General features: G+C 44.3%; 1 protein-coding gene across 1 annotated transcript; it reads left to right on the forward strand.

The window, feature by feature from the left end:
• The first annotated feature begins 10 nt into the window (after positions 1–10).
• ACO2 (aconitase 2) lies at positions 11–22,029 on the forward strand. Its single transcript, XM_055712940.1, has 18 exons — positions 11–131; positions 5,965–6,107; positions 7,158–7,416; positions 9,644–9,736; positions 11,703–11,861; positions 12,265–12,415; positions 13,697–13,801; positions 14,059–14,150; positions 14,435–14,540; positions 15,621–15,778; positions 16,866–16,939; positions 17,639–17,750; positions 17,944–18,066; positions 18,264–18,419; positions 19,588–19,779; positions 20,580–20,712; positions 20,976–21,097; positions 21,528–22,029. Exons 1-18 carry the CDS (start codon positions 96–98, stop codon positions 21,669–21,671), a joined length of 2,358 nt encoding a protein of 785 aa, XP_055568915.1. The 5' UTR covers positions 11–95; the 3' UTR covers positions 21,672–22,029.
• The last annotated feature ends 955 nt before the right edge of the window (positions 22,030–22,984 follow it).

The raw sequence follows: 22,984 nt of genomic DNA on the forward strand, positions 1-22,984 counted from the left end.
CCCCGCCCCGTGGCGGCCCCGCCCCACGCGCCGGAGGTTTGAAAGGGGCCGCGTGACGCCATCGGGGCGCGACTTCATCTTTGTCAGTGAACAAAATGGCGCCGTACTGCGTCCTGGCGGCTCGGCTGCGGGTGAGCGGGGCGGCGTGGCGGCGGGCGGGGCGGGAGGCGGGAGGGAGCCAGCCAGCCTGCCAGCCAGCCGGCCGCGGCGAGGCCAGGGCCGTTACCCGCCTGGCGGGCCGGCGGCCGCAGCTTCTGGAGCGGGCTGTCCCCGCCTGGCTTGTAGGTCAGCGTGTCCCCGGCGCGGCCCAGCGCCCCGTTTCCATGGTGATGGCGGGGAGGCCGCGGCGGCAGCGCGGCCGCCTCCCGGGCTCCGGGGCAGGGTGCGTCCAGCCGCCAGGCCCGGCCGGCCCTCAAGGTGAGCGCAAGGTGAACGGGGCGGCGGGGACGCGGCCTGGCCCCGCCGCCTCCCCCGCCCCGGCCGGGCCTCGCCTCGGTGGGTTGGGGTCGCTGTCAAACCCCAGGCTCGCCGGGGCGCCTGGTGGGGCAGTGAGCGGCCGGGCATGGGCTCTGAGGCTGAAATAAAAAACCTTTCCCGGGGGCGTGCTTTTTGTCTTCCTCTCGGCTTCTGTTTCTTCCCCTTGCCAGCGTGCAGCAAGCAGGACAAGGTAACTCCTCGTTGTGTGATTGAGGGCAAAGGCTGTTTTTTGGCTACTTTACTTCAAAAGTCCTACTTTTAATATGAACAGAAGCTCCTGAGTGAAAAAGGTGCCAGGGTCTATACGTAAGCGGGACCTAGGAAGACTGAAAAAGCAGCCTGGACAGGCACATAAGCTGCACTTTTTTCCAAGGCAGTGATAGTGGTTTGCAGTCTTGTCTATCATGACCTCTAAAAATCATGTCAGCCTGTAATACTAGCTTGCCACAGAGATTGCCTTCCTTGAGGCATTATTGCGTTTAATGTATACTCAATAACAAAGACTATGATCTTCTAAAGCCTGGAAGGCACATAGCAGGATGCAGGTTTATTTTTTTAGGGCTGCTAACACAGATAAGGAATAAACCTGTGCTCCTCTTAGCAAAGCATGTGACAAAGTCAGGCAATTTAACTGCCTAGTTTGCCATTTGTGACCTTGGCTAACATGTTCCCATTTTTTAGGGAGCTGAAATAAGAATGTGGCTTCTAGTATTCTGAAAGTACTTTGTGAAGCTTAATTCATGTTTTATATTACTCCTTACTTTGGAGATAGGTGTTTTAGTAAAGTGTAGCTTTTTTAATTTAAGTAAAAGCTACAGATTAGCATCATTTTGGTTAACTTGGTATCTTCATTCTTAATCATTAAATGGTTTTTAGTTTGTACTTTGAACAGAAATGACTAATAAAATAAAGGTAAATCTTTTATTGGGATAATGAATTGGTTCTTGTTTTATGGTGCTCATTGCATGAGAACAAGCAGTCATTTGCTAAAATTAATATTGTATAATGTAAAACAAAGAACGTGCTAGCACAGTGAACATGGGGAATTTAATATTCTAGGAGGCTGTCTTCTATTATCAGGTTCAGGGTACATTTCCCCCCCCCCCCCCCCCCCCCCCCCCGCCCTGTGAAGAGCTAAATCTGTGATGGTAATCAAACATGCTTCTACGTGATCTCTTTAGGAGCCAAATAATTCTTTTTGCTCATGTGTAGCAGCCTAGAGATTAATGAGAATGATATGAGATAGAGATATGAGAATCACCTTGTCAGTCACTGTGATGGTGCCAGCATTGACCATGGCACATGGTATTAACATCAGTTCTACTCATCTCTCATCCTAGAGTTGTTTTGGAATGGAACTGCATAGGAAGCTTAGTTCTGAGGGAAATACATTGGAATTTGCCTGGTGTGGGCTGACTGTCAGTTCTTCTAATAGCCTGAAAGGGTCAAGATCTTTTTCATGCCTGGGAGCTGCTTTTAGTAGCATCCCATTTCTTGAGCCACATTGGCTGAGAATTGACTGAAAGTACTGTAAAACTCTAAACTGTAAAGTTATGGGGGTTTATTTAAGGCCTTGTAGGTAAGTACTGAAATTGTGTATGGGAAGCTTTGTGTATGCTGGCAAAAAGCAGTGTTGGTTAGACCTAAACTCATCTTCAGAACCCTAATTTTGGTTGCTCTTTGGAGGTAAGTCTAGAAAATTAGGCTACATTTACAATTTGATTATACCACACTGGGGTTTTTTTTAGGCTGAATCATGGTGAATGCTGGAAACTTGGCTAGTGTTCTTAGATCAGGGAGGATGAGGAAAGATGGTATTTTGGGTTTCAGTTAGGATTTCTGGGACTGATTTCCCAGATAAGAGTGCATGTAGCACAGTTGCTACTCTTTTGAACATGAGCTTTTGCTTAGTGGATTTGTCTACCATATCTGCTGCCAAAATATAAGTTAATTTCTGAATTCAGACTCCCCTTGCATCTGAACTCACTGTAGTGAGCTAAATGCAAGACAGCTAGCTTTTCCAGAGGGACTTTTAAAATCTATAAAGGTAAGTGTTGGCTTCCATACAGAGTTAAAAAAATATTGACCCATTTAATAGGCTGGCTTTTTTTGTGTCTTAGTTAAGGAAGCTTTTCACCTGCCAAAATACCAATAGGCTCAGGAGCTGTGTAATGATTACTGCCATTTTTTAAACTGAAATCTGAATAAGGACACTCAGGTGCTGGAATAACAGATCCACTGCCACATGAGAGGAGATCACCTGGTAACGCCTGGGTGGTCAGTCTGGAAATTAATAGTTCTTGGATAAAAGGGAAGATGTATAGATTGCTGGCTGTCTTCTTCCCACAGCCATTGGTCTCAAGGCACTTCTCACTACTTAGTAAAAAAAACACCACAGAAGACCACAAACCACCTGCTGTTTTGGGGAAGACTGAGAAGGAATGAAGCTGGAAGCTGTTAGGTTTGTGGCTTTTCCTTAATCTTGTATTTCTGCCACCCTGTTTCAGAGGATGCAGTGGAAGAAGGACAAGCATGGAAAATTGACAAGTGTGATGAGTGATATATTGTAGATTCTTCATGAGGAGAGACCAGACAGTATGTGCTGTTGCTCATTATTGGTAACGGATCCTTAGGCTTGCTGGGCGCCAACATCAGAACAACCATATTAATTAATTCCCAACAGAATAGAGATGTGGGATGAGATTTAGATCCCAGTAAAATAAGATGGTGCCTTTTTAATAGGTGCCTTCTAAAAGTCTTATGTAGACAAAAATTATTGTCTAGTCTTATGAAACTGATTGGCTGAAGTGATTATTTTTCCTTAGTCTTACTGGCCATCACAGAGACAGACCTTCAGTTTTCCAGACTTTTCTTGCCTATCTCCATGTCCAGGCAGGATCCTTCACCTCAAACACACTACCTTCCCATTTCTAGTAGCCTGAAGTTGTGGTCAAGCAGGAGTCAACTACTTTGTGTTGCTACTTCTGCAATTACCATTTGAATATTTATGTAGTATTTTAATAAATACTACATTTCATCAAGCTGTTTCTTGAAATAAAAAGATACTTAGACATGTATGTTCAAACTGAAAAGATTTTATATGAATTTGATCTGAAAAGTTTCTTTGCACCTGTCTTTGGAGAGCCCTGCTTTAAATTTTTATCATAATCAGCTTTGGTCCAAGGCAAGACTAGAATGCTTTGAAGCCTCTGCCGTTACTTTAAGTTGCAAATTTGTTCTTCTGTACACTGAATTATGATGAAATTTAGCTTTCGTTTTACTGGGTGACAGGGAGGAACTGCATTAATCAGTTGTTTCAGGGTTAAGGGAGGGGAGGAGCAGACATTGAGAAAGAATTACTGCATTAAACCAAGTATCTTTCCTAGTCTGGGGAAGAGATTATTTTTCCGTGAACATTTATGAAATCCCTCAGTGTTTTTTCCAGCCACTCCAGCAGCTGGAGACTTTCACAAGATAATGGATATCTTGTGAGGTAAAGATAATTCCACAGCTTTAATTGCGTAAATGCTTAAGTTTTTTTAAAAAAAAAGGGGGTGGTGGTGTGGTGGAGAACAAAATAAACACAGAAGTTACATGGCTGCTGGATAAAAGGTACCTTATGTATATTAAACAATGAGAAGCTGGGTGGTTTTGGTTTCAGTTGTGGGTTTTTTTTTCTGGTGGCAGAAGGAAAAGTCTCAATTCTGACACCTGTGATAAGTTGTGGAAGTTCTAAGCTTAAAGTGCTTAATTTGTGAGCAGTGAAATTTGATGACTGGGTTTCATTTGCACTCCTGGAGAAGCACTGCCCTCTTGTACCACCATGTTCATGTTCACTTACATCAGATGCTCTTCAATGAAAGTGGTGTGCAGCTGCTGTAGATCTCTGTTGCTCCTACCAAAAAGCTGTGTGTCTAATAGTTTAGGATTGTTTGGTAAAAAAGCAAATTACACCCTTATTGCTAGTGTGCTGGCTATTATGATCTCACCTAGGTTTCCTGAACTTTTGTTGTGTAACATGCTAATAAATGTTATCAAAAGGACAATAAAACAAGAGATGTGGATAAAAATTGGTGATGTCTCATTGACTGTGATTATTTCAGGCAATGTTTTCAATGCTGGTAACAAGAGAACTGGAAGAAATATTCACAAGGAAAGTAAAAATGATTGCACAGATCTAAAGAATTGACTAGCGTATTTGACAATGCAAAAACAGTGGTAGGTACTGTGATTGTGTTCTGTGCAAGGAATATTTGCTGATTTACATACAAAAGGGATATTTAGTGCAATACCACTATGTTTATTAACCTGTGCTCATAAAACCTTTGTAACAGTGAAGCAGAAGATTAATAGAAAAACAGGATTAAGATTGAAGCGTCATACTGGAGGAGGAAGAGCTCTGAACTCTTGTCTTCGGTCTGTTTCCAGACTTCTAGTGTCGATGACAGAGACTTTCAAAGAATGTAAGAGACTCATGTGCCAAATCCTTGGAAGCTTTTATGGAGACTGCCTTCTGACTCAGTTTTCGAAGCCGTGTGAGAGCCTTTTAATGCTGGGCACTGACCTGTCTCTTTCAGGTCAGGTGCTATAAAGGTACCTCACCATAGCTTGCACTTCTCCCAAGGTCCAGGGAACCATTTCACTGTGGAGGCTGCCAAGTGAAATTTGGGCTTTTTTTTCCATGGCATTTTCTGCTGATGTGTTCAGCTCCCAGTATAGTTCATCTGTCATGCTGTTAACTCACCTGTAGTGCAAGTGCAAGGCCTTTCTGAGGGGAAAGGTGAAGATGCCTTTGTGAGAATGAAGATAAATAGCATGTGGATTCATGCAGCCAGGTTGATGAAGCTGATGTTTGTACCACATGTTGCCTCTCTCCTGCTCTGTGTTACATCATAGACCAGGCATGTACATCAAAGTCACTCTAGCATTGAAATGTGGCTCACCTTATGTGGAAATACAAGTTTTGTAACGGTATCCAGGGATCCTGCATAGGGAACTTAGTATGTGATGGTGAAACAGATGGGTATCTAGTCAGTCCCATACTATGTCACCTGCCAGTCCTTCAATGTAAACTCAATACCAGTGAGAAAATACAAACCTGGGGTTAACTTGCTTTGGAAACTGTGTAGGTTCTTCTCCACCATGGCTGTAATATGTCAGGAATACAACAAACTAGTATTTGCTTAAGAGTTATTTCATCCTGAAAGCAGATTTCTCACTGAAAGCATAAGGCATCTGGTGCTGTAAATAGAAATGTGAAATAATTTGGTAAATGCTACCCATTCTGGGTAACCTGGTGTCTCACTGTTTAATGTAATATACAATATTGTATGATCAAATGTTTATTGGGTACCTTTAAAAATCTTGCAATTCCTCAGTTCCTCTGCCTTTGAAGTCCCAGGAATGACAACTGAAAAGCAACTGGTTTACTGATGTTGTAGGGATTCACTCTGCAAGGTTCCAATGCTAATACTCTTCCTTTTCCAGCATGCCTTGAATAGTGGGATACGGTGCTACCATGTTGCTCCTGTCCTGTGCCAGCGGGCCAAGGTGGCCATGAGCCACTTCGAGCCTAATGAGTACATAAATTATGAAAAGCTGGAGAAGAACATCAACATTGTCCGTAAGAGGTAAGAGTGGAGGAGGGAAGAGGGGAGGGGTCAGTGTGCAGAATTTAGCTCTGCAGTGTTGGGAGAGGAGGAAAAAAACATGTTGGGGCCCTGGCACAGGGAATATTTACTAGGGGGAGCAGCTTTGAAGCAGTGGCAGTTACAGATGTAGTGAAGCATGAGTTGTGGTGTCTCCACATAGTGGTAGGGCACTGTGGGAAGTGTTGAAGGTTACGATGAAGCACTGCAACATGCACAGAACCAGGCCAGTGCAGAGGAGGTGTTAGAAAGGGCTCTGTCCTCATTGTTTAATGCCGTCTTTGAAGAGTCTTTGTATTGGCCCTTGCTCCTTTCTGGGGAAGCAGTGCGTGGGCAGTGGTCATTATAGGCTAATGCTCCTTTGCACTCTTTCAACAGTGAATGTTCTCCTGTGTTTCGCTGTAGGTGTTAGGCAGGGGAAGGAGGGCTAGGAATTTGTAGCATATGTAAACATGATGACCTTAATCTGCTGATAGAGGCTTGTGTGCCTGCTAAGTTGTCATTCCTGCTCCACTTACCTCAGCAGTGGTTTGTATGACATGTCCTTCAGTCTTTGCGTTCTTTGTTAAATGCAGTAGCTCTCATTTCAAGTCATTGTCCCTTAGTTACTTCTCAGAAGATCTCACCACTGACATAAATAAGTTCCTCAACTGATACAGCTGCAGGATGAAAGGTCTGAGGTCATGAAACTGCTTAGTTGTACTTGCTTGCTATGGGATCTGGTATTTGTGAATTGAGTCTGACCTTTGTCTCCCCTCCACGCTGGCCATCGTGAGGTATGACTCAAGAAATGAACAGAGGCAGTGTTTCTTTTACTGTATAGGAAGTTTAGAAAAGAAAGCATAAAGTGACATCAGTCCACACACTTCAGAATTTTCTGGACAGCCCTTGTTTTAGCCAGCTGCCAATTGATGTTTTAGTGCTGTGAGAAGACCATGCAGATTTCTGTGTGTTAATAGGTCTTAACAGTCCGAGTGATATCAGGAATGTTGGAAGTACACTAGATGCAGATACTAAAATTCTTCTCCCCAGGCTTGACCGTCCCCTGACCTTGTCTGAGAAAATTGTGTATGGACACCTGGATGACCCAGCAAAACAAGAGATTGAGCGGGGCAAGACCTATCTGCGCTTACGGCCAGACCGTGTGGCCATGCAGGATGCCACTGCTCAGATGGCAATGCTACAGTTCATCAGCAGTGGGCTGCCAAAAGTGGCCGTGCCTTCCACCATCCACTGTGATCACCTCATCGAAGCCCAGTCAGGTGGTGAAAAGGATCTTCGAAGAGCCAAGGTCACTATCGCAGAAACTTAAATTCTGTCTGTTTGAAAGCCTCCTTGCAGTCAAAGGAAGATATTTATTTTTTTTTCCCCAGAAGGACAGCCATGAGTCAGATACGGTAACAGATTGCCTGTGGTGGTCAGCTCTGTACATAGGTCAGATGCAGCAAGGAAACAGTAAATGGATCTTTGGGAGTTTTTCAGCTGAGATTCATCCATTACATGGTTTAAAGGACCATGAATGTAGGAGAAGCTGTTCTTAATCTGTTAATGATGGAAGCCCAGGTCATATAAGTGTTCTGGAGAGTGAGAAGATACTTCAGCTAAGGAAAGAGGAAGAATCTATTTCAAAGGGGAAAAAAGGAAGCCAGATTACTCTAGAGAGTTACACACTTTATGCTGCAGTATGGCAGTATGAAAAACTCCCTGGACATATGTGTGTCTGTATTGCACTGGTATGTCATGTGACAGGGGAGCAAATAACTACTATTTGCTAGGGATCAGATGAAGAACACTAATTGAAGCATGTACAGCTTTCAGGGCTAGCAAGGGTAGGTATAAATATGTATAGAAGCATAGACAATGTTGGTTTTTATTTGGGAACCTCAGTGTGGTGTTTGTCCAACTGCCTTTTGACAATTTCTCGCTCACTGTTTTACAGCTTATTCTTCCATAGGAGCTTCTGTTAAATATAGATATATTCACCTCTTTCCTACACACCACAATGCATCTGCCAAGGAAGAACGTGCTTGTAGCATAGCAGGGAGGTGGGGGAAATCTTGTTACTCCAAGTAGGCCTAGCCTAAGTCCACTGTCAGAGCCAGGAGGATTTGTGCCTTGGATGTTGATACCAAAATTTACGAACAGTAAACAGTTTGTGGAGGCTCAGCTGTATTTTAAGATTTTAGTCCATATCTACTCACAGAAAGACCTGATGCTGAAGTAACTGCTTCTGGCTTCCTCCTTCAGGCCACAGTAAAGCAACTTAGACCACTCAGGTGAATTTGGGGAGTTCTTCTGCTCTGCTTGTGTCAGTTCTAAGTTGTGCCCAAGTTGTGTGACTAAGAATTTGGGACTTAGTAAATAAGACACTTTGTTTCCTTCCCTTCATGTCCTGTCTTCCCTCCCCTCTATTGCTGCATTTGTTCTCTGTAGTGCAGCTATATTCCCTGCAGCCCTGAGCTGAGTCCCTCCCTCCATCCGCTCTGAGCAGAGCAAGTAAAGGTCCTGCCTTCTTCTGACTGGGTTCTACTGCTGCTGCTGCCAGTTGGCACACAATGAATGCTGGCAGGCCAGAGGGTGGTTTGGATCTGCTCCTGGCACATCAGCGTGCTTTACTGGGGGAGGGATGCACAGAGTGAAGTGACCCAACTCCTGGTGAAAAATGAGGCTTAAAGAGCTGCTGCTTCATGGGAAACTTCACCAAATGTGTGCTGAGACAATTCTTCCATTATCTTAAGTTCCCCTTTCTCTTTATTCTGAAGTGTAGCTGCATGAGAACAGTCTTTAAGAAACTCTTTCCTTCTAGTGCTTATCTTATCTACTCTGCTACTCCTCTGCCAAGAACTATCAGGACATAATAGTGTCATACTTCCTTGGCAACTGTGGTTATTCTCACAAGCAATTTTCACAGTGTGACCTCCACCAGTAATGGTGATAGTGCAGCAAGAAAGGCAGCATTGTGTGAGTCAGACAGGGGACTTCGTAGAATGAGAAATGACACCCACCAACTCCCCTGGCAGTGAGCAACTGCCAGTTCTGTTTCTTAATCTGTAAAAATAAAGCCAAAATGTTTATCTAAGGGGTTTGAAATGTCTGCAAGGCATCTGTAAAGCAAAAGGAACAGCTGGTAGAGAAGCAAAGAGGGGCTAGAAGGGAGGGAAATGGGTTAAGAAACCCCACATGAGAATATGAGAAGTGAGCTGAGCATTTTTAAAAGCCTTATTGGCAGGGGTTTCCTTTAATTGTGTATTTCCCTTGTGTTGTTTGGAATTGGAAACTAAAAAAGATGCTTTAGTAGAGCTACAAGTTGGATGAAATTAAATGGCCTGTTACAACTGACTGGTGAAGTCTTGATCCCTTTTAGTTTTAAAAGCGATGTGCACCTCCTTCTGGCTGCTACAAAACTGGAGCGAACTACAGTCAGGCATGGGAGGGGAGGGAATATATTTGAATGAACTCTTGATGTATGAAAGATCAAAATGTGTTATTAATGCTGTGCATTTCCCTGTGTTGAATAGGATATAAACCAGGAGGTGTACAACTTCCTAGCAACAGCTGGTGCTAAGTATGGAGTGGGATTCTGGAAACCTGGGTCGGGAATCATTCACCAGGTAAAGTGTGCATGTTTGCAATCTTTGAACGTACAGTGGCTCTCTTACCCTATGGTGAAGAGAGTGCTCAAGTGGAAACCCTTAGAGAATTTCATCAGCTTAGGGAAAAAAACCCTGGCTTTCCTTGAGGCGGGTGAGGTTTCTTGCTTGTTCTCTCTGTTATCTTGGCAACAGTGCTTTTTCTTAAAGGTTATTTTGGTCAAACTGTAACCTGATGCATAATCGGGTAGTGCCAACACCATGCCATGTGAATCACAGAAACTTGAAATCTCTTAACTGTTTGTGGGCTGGCTCCTTTTGGTACAGTTGGGACAGTAAGGTGATGACATGAAGCTGGCTACATAGGGCTAACATGAATTGCTTTTGGTGGTAAGGAAATTGGCTTTGGGAACAAATTTTTTGGGTATTTCGTATGCATTTGGTTCCATAAAAAACAGGAGTGTATATGAGGACACTGAGCAAAGCAACTTTTAAGTACTTAAGAATGGCAACGCATAATGAGTTGCTATGTGAATTTGAATAAAATGCAAACCAGTTTCCAAGTCTGAAATTTTCTTGTTATAGCACTTGCATCTTAAAAGAATATGACTGTCCAAGCTGACTTACCACTTAATGAGGCTTTTTGTTTCCTTGTTTGTTTTTTAAACCAACACTTCTGGCAGGATTTCCCTAACTTGCTCTTGGTTGATTTGCTTTGTGGGCCCGGTAGACATTTTTCATTGTTCCTCTGGGTCACAGGCAGTAAAAAATGAAGTGCAGCACAAAACAAAAGGAGTGGAGAGGAGAATGGATGACTGGTAAGCACCCTGCCAGCATGGAACTTGTCACTAGATGCAGTCAGGAGTTCTCTGCTATGTTTTCTTAGCTACAAAAATGAGTTACTAAGATTACCTGAACTTGGTGTGATGCAACAGAGAAAGGAAATAAAATAGATGAGCTCTCCAAAAGGTTGTGGGAACACTTCAGGTCATTTGTGCTCTGAAACTGCCTGTAATATCTGTCATCTGGCAGCATAGCTCTGTGCCGTGGTTACCAGCTTTCTTGTGCCTGGCTTTCTCTGACTGGAGAAAATTTGTTGTGTTTTATAGCTTCAGAGTCCAGCTCTGGCAAAGTGAGGCCTTGAAAGTTATCTTTCTTGCAACAGTATATTAATGTGAGCTACAAGCAAATAAAGCTGGAAGTACTAGAAGCAAAGCCTTGGCCTTCTCAGTAAAGGGCCACCACCTTAGTTCTGTCGAAGCCGTTCTGTGATGCACGTGCTGTGAGTTCTGTGCTTCCCAGAAAGGCTGTCTGTAGTGTTGGTATGGCACATACGCAGTGAGAAGTTCATTAGCTTGAGTTCTCTACTGTGTTGCTACCATAGAAAACTCATTGTTTTTCATTAAAGAGCTGTTTTGTGGTTTTGTTGATAGTTGAAGAGTCTTGCATGGAATCAACAGCAGAGATAAGGGAAGGGCAGCCTCTTGGTGTGTTTATGAGGAGTTCTATGTGATTAGGTTTTTGGCTGGCAGCATGGATTGGAGGAGCCTGTTGGTTTTCTGCTGCTACGGGAGCATAAAGACTGTGAAAGGTCTCTAGCATTGGACAGGTGAACTGACTTGCTCAGCAGTTGATGGAGACTAAGGAACGGACTTTTGAGCCCTTAAAGTGGCACCTTAGCAAAAGCCTGACTTGGAACGAGTCTTCCAGTGAAAAAAAACAGAGATCACTTTCAAAGTTTTCTTACTATCCTGGGATAAGCAAGGATCCTGGGGCTGAGGCTTGGTACCTCATTCGGTCATTATATCCTCCACAAGGAGTTTGAAACAAATGTGACTTTCCAATCCAAACCAAATTAAATTACTGTCTTGCTACTGAAATCTGCAAATACATACTGATGTAAATTTTTGTTCTTGTATTCTTTCTTGTTGTCTTCCGCCTCCTTTCCCAAAAAACAAGCAAGCAGACAATCCATTTTTATTTTCAGATCATTCTGGAGAACTACTCCTACCCTGGGGTTATGCTGATCGGCACAGATTCACACACCCCCAATGGAGGTGGCTTGGGAGGAATCTGCATTGGTGTGGGTGGAGCTGATGCTGTAGATGTCATGGCAGGAATCCCTTGGGAGCTCAAATGTCCAAAGGTAGGAGCAGAAGGAATACTAATCTTTGATGTGAAGGGTGAGATAAGATGTGTAAGAAACATTGATTTTTCAGGCACTGTGTATATAAAGCGCTGTTATACCATTACAGTCTTGTTTGTAATTACAGACTGGCTCAAACAGCTGATCTGTTTCATTGGCAGTTGAGTTTTGATTTCCTTTTTACCCAGGGACTGAGAGAAATAGGTGACCACTGATCTCCCTTCAGTTGACCCTGTCAGTGGTTTCAGGTCTTGTGCACATGTTCTAATGCTTAAGGATTTTCTCCTTTTTGGTATGGTGACCACCCAGATTCTTAGGAAAAATTCTGAGGAATCCTTTTGGCTGATAAAAGGGGAAATGGTGTCAGTATTTTAATATTTTTTTTTCTGTTAATGTTGGTCAGGTTATTGGTGTAAAGCTGACTGGCAAGCTTTCAGGCTGGAGTTCTCCTAAAGATGTGATCCTGAAAGTGGCTGGCATCCTCACTGTCAAGGGTGGAACAGGTGCCATCATCGAATACCACGGGCCTGGTGTGGATTCAATCTCTTGCACTGGTAAGACAACACAAATCTCTTACCCGAGGGGATTGTTGTTGTAGCTGGATGTTGTCTGCGGAGGCTGGGAAGGGAATCAGGTAAGAAGTACTAAAACGTTTTCCCATAGCCTGGCCAGGTGATTAGTATGTGGCAAACTGGGAGAGTTGGGGGGAGGTAGCACTCCCTCTTAGTGAAAAAGTGACCTCTTCTCCATTGAATCTTTTTGCGACTTTGAGAACACTGAATGGCTAATTGTGAAGAATCCTGCAAGATGATGTGTCAGGATAAAAGTAAGGGTGGTTGTATTCCGGCGTATGCTTAGAGGGTGGAGATGTCAGAGATAAAGGTTATTTTTATTTCAGCCTAAAATAGGCTGCAGATAGAGGAAAGAAACAGGTTGAAGGGGTACATTTGTGACAATTGCTAAAGAAAAAGCTTTTGAGAGAAGTAGGGCAGAGGGGAGACCAGAAAGCAGCAGTTTGTAACATGCAGTCTTACACTAGCTAACTGTGAGTCTTGGGTGCTGAGTTTGAACCAGGAAAAATTGCAGTTGTCTGTAATGATGCTAATTAGGACGAAATTATGAGAAGTGTCCCTTCCTTTGGCTTGAAATGCAGCTTTCAAGCTGGTTTCATGTATTAGCATGGGTTGGCTACAACTTGGAATGTTTGGTTTTACAAATTGAGAGCAATTTGGGATTTTTCTTCTATGAAATCAGAGGATCTTGACCTCTCTGATTTCTGCTTCTGGCTTGTTAAATGTAAAACAGCAGCTTCTATAGTTTCATTGCTGTGTCCTTGAAAGGCTTGGGTGATCCCAGTGCCATAAGCAAATGTGCATTTTTTATATTGTGTTCAATCACTGGAAGCTTTTTATTCAACCCATTAAATTTCTCACAAATTTCTGGCTTTTCCAGTAAAGATAAATGAGATAGTAGGGAGCGTCAGGACACTCTTTGCAGGTAGCAGAGACACTGCTCACTGCTGTAAATATATTTGGTGCTCAGTGCAGACAGGGGGTTCCCTGTCATCCCTTCCAGTATCTGCAAGAATTGGTGTAGCTTTCAGTTCCTTCATTGCAGAAAAGTCTGGTCACAGGCACTGTATTGGTCAGAAACATTAGGGGCTGAGCCAGCCATTATGTAGTCAGTGTGACCTCTGCTGTGGAATTAGGTTTCTGTGGCTAATGCCCTGATCTCTCTTGGCTTTGCTGTCTTCTCCATGGACTGACTTTTGAAGAATTGGATGGCTTTGGACTTTCTCATTGACTCTGTGGTCTCTTCTCCCACTCCTTCTCTAGGAATGGCAACAATCTGTAACATGGGAGCTGAAATTGGAGCTACCACATCGATCTTCCCTTACAACGCACGGATGAAGAAATACTTGGGCAAGACTGGGCGAGCTGGTAAGACGGTTTGGGGTTGAAGTGGGTGGAAGTGTGGGTTCAAGTGAAGGTGTATTCTGGGAGCAGCATCCTCCGACAATGGGTCCTGGTGTGACTTCTGACCTTGCATGGTTCTGTAGGTCATCTGCTACAAGGGGGCAGTCTGTAGATGAAGTGGCTGGGGAAGGGTATCGTCGACCCCCTGTGTTTAGCTGTTCCAAGCTTTTTCTTTTCCCTCATTTACTGCACTTCTCAGATCTTGCTTCTTTCATTTCTAGATATAGCTGCACTGGCGGACGAATTCCAGCAACATTTGGTACCGGATTCTGGTTGTCAGTATGACCAGGTGATAGAAATCAACCTCAGTGAGGTAAGGCTTCCTTCCTGCTTGCCATCTTGGATGTTGTGATGTGACTCTGCCTTGTATGAATGAGGACCAAGCTGGTAGCTTGATGTGACACCCCTGGTACTGTGCTAGAACATACAGAAACCACTCAGGTCTGCTTCACCGACAGCTCCTGCTCTGGTGTTTGTGTAGGAGAATTCTATTTAAATAGCTTCCAGATAGAGCTATGAAAGGAATTGATTTGCTGCTGTGTTTTGGGGTTTTTCTTGGCTACTGTAATTTCTAAGTTTTGTCACTGTTTCTTAAAGCTGAAACCACACATCAATGGACCTTTCACACCAGACCTGGCGCACCCTGTGTCAGATATTGGTGCTGTGGCAGAAAAAGAAGGCTGGCCTGTTGATATCAGAGTTGGTGAGTAGCGTTTGCTTTTTCCTCTGCCTTCATCCTTGTGGCATAAGTGTTGCTGTCGTGGGTTAAGCGGTTGGTAAAATACCTTGAGATCCAATCCTTTAATTACTGCTATACATCCTTTGACTTTGCTGCAGTGTCATTTCTTCATGGCTGTATGAATTTGCTGGGAAGAGTAGTGACCACCTGGGCCAGCTGTGCAGGATGAGATCTGGGATAGCTGGAGGGAGTTTAATTTTAAGAGGCAGACAAGGTTTTTTACCTCCTTGGAAGCTTTTGAAAGATAGGGTTGACAGGAATGTTACCTGTTGAAGAACACCTTTGGCAATAGTTGTTACATGGGTTTGTCTGTTGCAAAGATCTGTCAGGAGCATGATGGTCAGTCCTCCCAGCAGCTGACTGTTGAGCTCTCAGGACATAGTAAAGCTACTCCTAAAGAGCAGGCTTGGAAATAGATATACTCACTTGTGTGATGGTAACCTGTTGGCTAGCTTCTCAAGTGTTGCTCACTGGGGGGAATGAAAAAACGCAAGTACATTGTGAAGACCATATCCCAGGTGGGAAATGTGTTATTTCTTAGTGTTACAAATAGGATCAAGAGCAGCTGTAACTGAAAGAGAATTTACTTTTTGCTGGTTAACACCAGAATGCTCTCAGGATGGAACAGTATGTCCTCGTGTGGTCTTTGTACTGTAACGAAGGGTGCTTTCTTTTCATCATTTCTTCCATTTCTTGCCATCTTGATTTGAAGCCTTTTTTATCTTTGTGGGACAATACCTCTCTGGTAATGTGCTTAACTGAAGTGCAAGTAGGTGACACTTGGATCTTCTAAAACACTAACTAGGCTAGTGATCAGGTCATGTGTTCTGACTGTGCAACCTCCAAAGCTACACAAGGAGTTGCTTGTGACCACAGCGTATTGCTGGGAGGCATGGCAGTGTTAGCACCTGAAACCATTTCAGACTCCTTGTCAGTGGAAAAGGGGGTTGTCCCTTGTTTTGTCTGCTGAGAGGTGGGTCAGGGAGAAGCTTCCTAGAACCAGGGTTGCAATAACCACCTCCCTGTTTCTATCAAATGCCACAGGCTTGATTGGCAGCTGCACCAACTCCAGCTATGAGGACATGGGACGCTCTGCAGCAGTGGCGAAACAGGCATTAGCGCATGGATTGAAGTGCAAATCTAAGTTCACAATCACACCAGGCTCAGAGCAGATCCGTGCCACCATTGAAAGGGATGGTTATGTGAGTATGTCTGCGCCTTACACTTCCAAACAGTTAAGTGTTAAACTCTCTTCCAGACGGTACTTGGGAGTCTGGAGGTAACTAATGGAAACTTAAACTTTGTCTTCACTTACCACTAGAGGTGCAATTACTGATATAGTAACCAGTCTTGTATTACTATGCTTGTGGGTCCTGCCATCACCTTGATAGTGTTTTGACCTGATATCTTTACTACCTGGGCAGATAGAATGGGATTGGAACTGGACAGTTATTGGGAACTGGGGCCCTGAGGAGATTACAGTACGCCCAGCAAGGGACGCCTTGTGCTCCTGGGATTCTGTGGCTGGTCATGACTGATGAAGGGCTAGTATCCACCTGCAATCCAGCTTTCTCCTTTAAGAATAGTTTAAGATGTGAGCAAACCCTTTTGATGGAAGGTGGTTCCCATTTTAGACTAAACTTATGGCAAAAATCCTATTTTATTTTAAAGGAGTGTTTCTGCAGAGGAACTATCACTTACTTTCTCCCCTTTGCTGTGCAGAAAACTGTGTTTTAATTAGTTCTAATATTAAGTAAATGTTAAATGCTGTCGCAGTGTGGGGACCAAGTCTTTGCATGTGGCTATGTCCAGCCAATGCTTAGTGCCTCCTCCAGCCAAGTCCACAGTCGTACCTGTCCTTAACAGCTGCCCTCGTAATTGAATCGTTTGTGGAATGGACTGAGCAGGCACACACACTTGCCTCCTGCACTGTCAGCAATTCTTTCCTTACATGGACAGGAAGCATGTAGGATGTTAATCAGACCAGACACTGCCCTTCAGTCAGATATCTGAGAGTAGCTGGATTGCTCAATCTGCAGTAGGTAGAGAATGGGAACATCCGTGGCAAGTCATCCTGTGCTCTTCCCCAGTGTTAATTTAACAGCTTTACTGGGGCCAAACCCCGTGTATTTATAAAAGTGACTCAAAACTTGAAAGTGAAACAAGTAGGGGAATTTTCTCAGGCTTGGTGCTTTTTGTTAGAAGCAGGTGTCCCCTTCCCCTGAAAGAGCAACCCCAGAAACTTATTCCAGACTTTCTACTAATAACAGAGTTGTTTTCTGCCCTCAGGCACAAATCCTGCGAGATGTTGGAGGGCTGGTTCTTGCCAACGCTTGTGGGCCATGCATTGGCCAGTGGGACAGGTAAAGTGAAAGATGGACCTCACTCTAGTTTTGCATCTTTTAGCTCCTGAAGTGCTCTGTGAAGCCAAATTTGATTGTAAATGTAACACACTGGGACTTAAAAATAAATGCTTAAAAACCTGTTGCCCATAGCTGTCTGATATGCGCTGGAGGTGGAGAAATGAAAGACTGCAATTTTATATTGAGCCTTTAGATGAATGAAGCTGCAGAATGGCCACAAGTGTGGAGGCTTCTAATAGTAGGCAAAAAATGGGGAGAGAGATTTGTTGTCTGTGAGAGGCTGGAATGAGTTTGTATCGTCCTTTTAAAATAGGAAAAGTGAGTTGGTCCAATTTCAGTTGTTGGAGTGGCAGGGAGGAAAGTTCCCAATAGAAGGTACGGGAGGCACGTTCTCATGTGGCTTTGTCATTGCTAACGGTGGGATGTCCAAAGGTAGTGTGTACTTAGTTGATTATTGTTTAGACAGTTCAACAGTGTAACATCGGGCTGTGAAAACTACTCCAGGTATCGGTGTCTGACTTGCTTCTGTGCTGTCCGTGATTTTCAGTCTGTGCTTAAGGGAAGAAAACATCCAGGCACTGATTCATGTTTCCAAAGGATAGTGATTGCTGCCAAAACCAAGCTGGGGGATTTTAACAGCGAGATATCTAGAAGCAATATTCCCTTTGGATTTGATAAGCATGTTTGTTTCTTTCACAGGAAGGACATCAAGAAAGGAGAGAAAAACACAATAGTTACATCCTACAACCGGAATTTCACTGGTCGCAATGATGCCAATCCAGAGACTCATGCATTTGTGACCTCTCCAGAGGTAAGAAACAACCAGAGGGGGGCTGTGGAATAGTTCAGGGTGTCTTGGGAACTAATTCCTCTGCCTGCCGCAGAGTCCCAGTGTAGCCTGGTTTGTGGCTTGGCTCCTGGCTTTGAGACTGTTAGGCACAGGACTTTGAAGTGAAGAGATGGAGTGTAGAATATACCTTTCAATGTGTCGTTTTTTCTTTCAGATTGTCACAGCCCTGTCCATTGCTGGCACTCTAAAATTTAACCCTGAGACAGATTACCTGACAGGAGCAGATGGGAAGAAGTTTAAACTAGAAGCACCTGATGCAGATGAGCTGCCCAAGCTGGTAACTGCTCCATCTGGAGGTGGAGGGAGGGAAGGCCTGTCACTTGTAGTGGTTTACGTGTAGGAAGGGAACTTGAATGCACTGACCTCTCCCTTAGTGTTAAAGCTAGAATGGGTGCAGTTGCCTGTATTGGCTTGTTCTCTTTATATGTCGTTGTGGATGGCTGAGGCTGATGATTTTCCTTTCTTCTTTGGAAGGAGTTTGACCCAGGCCAGGACACCTATCAGTACCCTCCCAAGGATGGCAGTGGGCAGCATGTGGATGTGAGCCCCACCAGCCAGCGCCTCCAGCTTCTTGAGCCCTTCGATAAGTGGGACGGCAAGGATCTGGAAGACATGCTGATCCTCATCAAGGTCAGGAGCGAAGTGGAGGAACGCTGGCTATGACAAGACTGCTCAAACAGGGGTTTGCACATAATGGCTAGGAGCTTTGGATATGCCTTTGAGCTATCTGTGATTCCTTCCCCTACAACCACATTGTTACGGAAAGTGAAGCAAGGGTCTTCCTTCCTTCCAGGTGTTTCCTACTGATACTTTTTTCTATTATATTTTTCTATTAAAACTAAATGATGCTTCTCCTTTGGGCTAGTGGTTAGCTAATACCATGAAAAGTGAAGCTTTTTATGCCATGTATAAGATCCTATATAATAAGATCCTATCCATACCATGCAGTCTGCAGAATTTTTCCCAGTTACAACCTGCAGCAGAAAGGTGGATAGGTTCTTTAATTAGCATCTCTAATACCTGACTGTTCTAAGATGCATTTTGTCTGAAATGAGGTCGTTAGGAACTTCTCATCCATCAGTATGTGTGTTCACTTCCCATTTTATAGGAAAAAAAATTACTTCACAACAGTTAAATACTGTATTTCGGTCTCTTAATGAAGACATGGGTTTTTCCTCACTGCCTGTGGTGAGTTAACAGGATGAAAACTTCAGTTAATACACTGATGGATTCTGAAATTTAGCCTCTTGGGAGCTGACCTTCAGGCACATCGCTGGTTCTAGTGGCAGTGGTGCAGGTACTCCCAAGGGCCATACAGAGCTGTGCTTGAGTTTCTGACATGGGCAATTCCTTTGCAAGCACTTTGGGACTTCTCTCTCATTGGGAATTCTGTTCTTACAAGCTGAGAAGGCTTATGTGCAGATTGGGAGCTTAGAGGAAATACTTAGCATCTTGCTGAACCCCTCCAGCAGGGTGGGTGAGCTATAGCAGGAAGGGATTAATTGCTTTTTGTACCTGAAGAACCTGCTGCTGGGGGAAATGAGGACATGGCAGGAGGTGTCATGGCTAAGCTCATTTTTACAGTTCGCCCTTTGGAATGGGGATGTTCCTCCTACCCACCACGTGCAGAACGACCATGGTGTTCTGCCTTAGAGTGCCTTGATCTGTAACAGATGCAATTGTCTTGAGTTTGTGCCTTTTATAAAGAGATGTGAAGATCCTTTACAGTAAAAAGTATTGAGGAAGGGTCAAGTCACAGATCGATCCTAAAACGTTCTTCTCTTCTACTACCCTTTAGGTAAAAGGGAAATGCACCACTGACCATATTTCTGCAGCTGGACCGTGGCTCAAATTCCGTGGCCATCTGGACAACATCTCCAACAATCTGCTCATCGGCGCCATCAACATTGAAAATGGCAAAGCCAACTCTGTGAGGAATGCATTAACGCAGGAGTTTGGCCCAGTCCCAGACACAGCCCGTTACTACAAGGTGAGACTTTCCCCTGGCACATCTATTTTAAGAAGCTGTTTACACTTTGGACAGTCTGTGCCAAGGATTTTGCCCTCCTGCTCTAAAGTAACGGCAGCTGTGAATTCACTCAGCATTGAGGCTTTTTCTTGGGACTTGCTCTGATGATTGCAGTTCCTGTAGGAGATTCTGTCCCCCCTACCTGCCACAGGGAAGAGGGAGGAGGATCTTGTGATTGAGAGGGGACCAGAAATCATGGATGAAAGGGGAAGAACTCCTTTAGCCACTGCACACCTTACGAGGCACAGGTGTCATCAGACTGCAACTAAATCTTGCCTCCTGGAGCGTTCCACCTGTGACTCGTCTAATGTTCAAACAAATTTTAATGGTGTCCTCTTCATTCCTTAACACTTGGCTTAGAATCGCAAGAAATATGTCCTCTTACCCTCTGGACAGCTTGGCAGTGGTCTCAGATTGGTTCTCCCAGTAGACAGAAGTTAAAATCTTCTGTATCTATTCCATAAGTAGAGCAGGGATCATGGCTGGTATGAACACTGCTCTGGGGAAGGAAAGGTGGCAGCAAGGATTTGCTCTGGATGCCAAGGGAAATCCTCCTTAGTCCTTGTTAGCAAAGGATGGCTGTGCCTAACTGCTGTGAAGCATTTAATTCCTTTGTTTCTGTCCTTTTTCAAAACCTGGGAGAAGGTGTCATAGCACAGCAATGTCAGTAGTGTAGCACTGAAATTAGATGTGTGGGTGGGTATTTGTTATTAATTCCTTGCTTGGGTGACTGCAGAAGTGTAAATTGTTTTTTGTCACAGAAAATGGGTGTCAAATGGGCAGTTATTGGGGATGAAAACTACGGTGAGGGATCAAGCCGGGAGCACGCAGCATTGGAGCCACGTCACCTGGGGGGCCGGGTCATCATCACCAAGAGCTTTGCCAGGATTCATGGTGAGTTGCACTTCCCCTGTGATGTGTGTAAACAGGATGTATTTGGTTTGAGTGGAAGTGGTGTTTGCCTTGCCCCAGGGCTCAACACCCTCTTGTCAGGAATCGTTAGATAGGCCACAAACAGCGGGTATGCTGATTTTGCTGCAAAGACTGTAATTGTTGCTGGAACATTTCTCTGAGAAGCACTGAGCCAGCCAGAAGGTACAACACACTGATCCCCTGCAGCGTTGTTACAAGTGTGCTTGGTGGTTTGTTCTCTGCAGAAACCAACCTGAAGAAGCAAGGTCTCCTGCCTCTCACTTTCGCTGATCCAGCGGACTACAACAAGATTCATCCTGTGGACAAGTTAAGCATTGTGGGGCTGGCAGACTTTGCACCCGGAAAGGTAACTGTCTGGGTGTCTTGGCATTGCAGTGGGGGGGCAGGGATGTGCCGGTGATGGGGGACAGTGTCGAGCTGTGTGCGCGGGGCCTGAAGCAGCACAGGCACTGATGGGCAGTGCAGTACCAGCCAGACGAGACGCTTTTCACCAGTGGTCTGGGTGGCTAGAGAGCAAGTTAGAATCGGGTTGCCTTATTCTGAACGGTTGCAAGAAACCCTTGTACAGTATTCCAAATTCCTGGATGTGTTGCCTTAAGCATGAGTGTTCCCCAGAAGGAACTGCGACCACACTTCTCTGTTGAGACCCACCCCAAGCTCCAATTTTCCATTTTCAATCCTGTAAAAACACGCAGGAATTTTCCTGTGAGAGGCTTCTGTTAACTTGCTCCCTTGAAAGAGAAGGGGGGAAAATAAAAACTGTCTTCTTCCTTTAGCCTCTGAAATGCATCATCAAGCATCCCAATGGGAGCCAAGAAACAATCATGCTGAACCACACCTTCAATGAGTCACAGATAGAGTGGTTTCAGGCTGGCAGTGCCCTGAACAGAATGAAGGAGCTGCAGCAGAAATCAAGCTAAGTACGCACAATGTCCCCAGTGCACTGGACTCAATTCAGCTTTGGCATTTTCATGAAAGTGCAATTCCATGCCTACTGTTGGAATAAATGTCTGATCAAATGTAACCATAGCTTCCTTTTTGTTATGGTACTTCCTCTTCACTGACATTATGAAAAGGGAGTACAGCTAGGCTTACTTTTGTCTTTTAAATGCCCCAGCTCCCTTTTTCTATTTTGGCTCAATTTTGGTTGTCCCACAGTTATTTATATTTGGAAATAACTGGCTAAGGTGGATTTGTCTGCTCAGCTGGTTATTTTCTGCCCATTCACTTTACTGATGGCTAAAGACTTAAAATGAAAATAAAGAATGTGACCATTTCTTTGCCATGTGTTACTGTATTAATTATCTGGCTTTTCAAGCCCCTGTTTCCCCATTGTTATTTCCCTGTTGCTGTGAGGGTAGGAACGAAATTCTTGGAGATATATAGGGTGGTACTTGCCGACTTCTTATTCTGTACATCATTGCTATATGGAAAAAAACCACCAACCAAGTGAAAAAAAAGAGCCCTCACAGCTGTCTTGCACTTTAACCTATTGCAGGCTACATGTGTGACTATCACCCCCTTCCCAGCTACATCCCTGCCTAGGGCAACAATGACAAATGTGCAAGGAGCAAGCGATTTATATGCTTTCCCAGCATCACGCAGTAAACTAATTTCCTCAAGTACAACTTACTTTCTCCACAACAGGAGACTGGTGTTGAGGAGTACCTCATTAGAACAGCACACAGAGCGAGAGCTCTGACCCTGTGAAACGGGAGCTGAGCACAACAGCTACTTGGACATACCTGGGCTGTTTTCTTCCCCCCTGCTAGGTGAAGCATCTCTGGCTGTTCCAGACAACTTCACCCAAATTTCCACCCATACAAACAGCTGAGGTTTTTCTGCAAACAGTTTGTTTCCACTGGGCTAGATGATTGCATGTCTGAGCACTACCGTGCTATAGAGGGCATTCAGTAAGCTTATTGTCTGAGCAGATGGACCTGTTACTATGTGAACCTAAAGAATTCTAGGCTCCCTTTTAATTAGGGCAATGCACCAGGAATAACAGTTCAGAATTAAGGGGTTCTAACGACGCTGCAGGGAGGGTGCTGATGACTCAGGCTTTGTTTTCACAGTTGGAGGTTAAGCAGACCCACTATCCCAGGGAATTATAGCCCCTTCCTGCCAAATGTGGCTGGCTTTGTAATTATGTGCAACATCACTCTCTTGGCAATGGGCCCTGCATAGATTTTACTCACTGTTTTGTTCCCCCCTTTCCTTTTACTGCTGTCAG

Source organism: Falco cherrug, chromosome 5 (genome assembly GCF_023634085.1).
Source record: "Falco cherrug isolate bFalChe1 chromosome 5, bFalChe1.pri, whole genome shotgun sequence".
Classification (NCBI taxonomy): Eukaryota; Metazoa; Chordata; class Aves; order Falconiformes; family Falconidae; genus Falco; species Falco cherrug.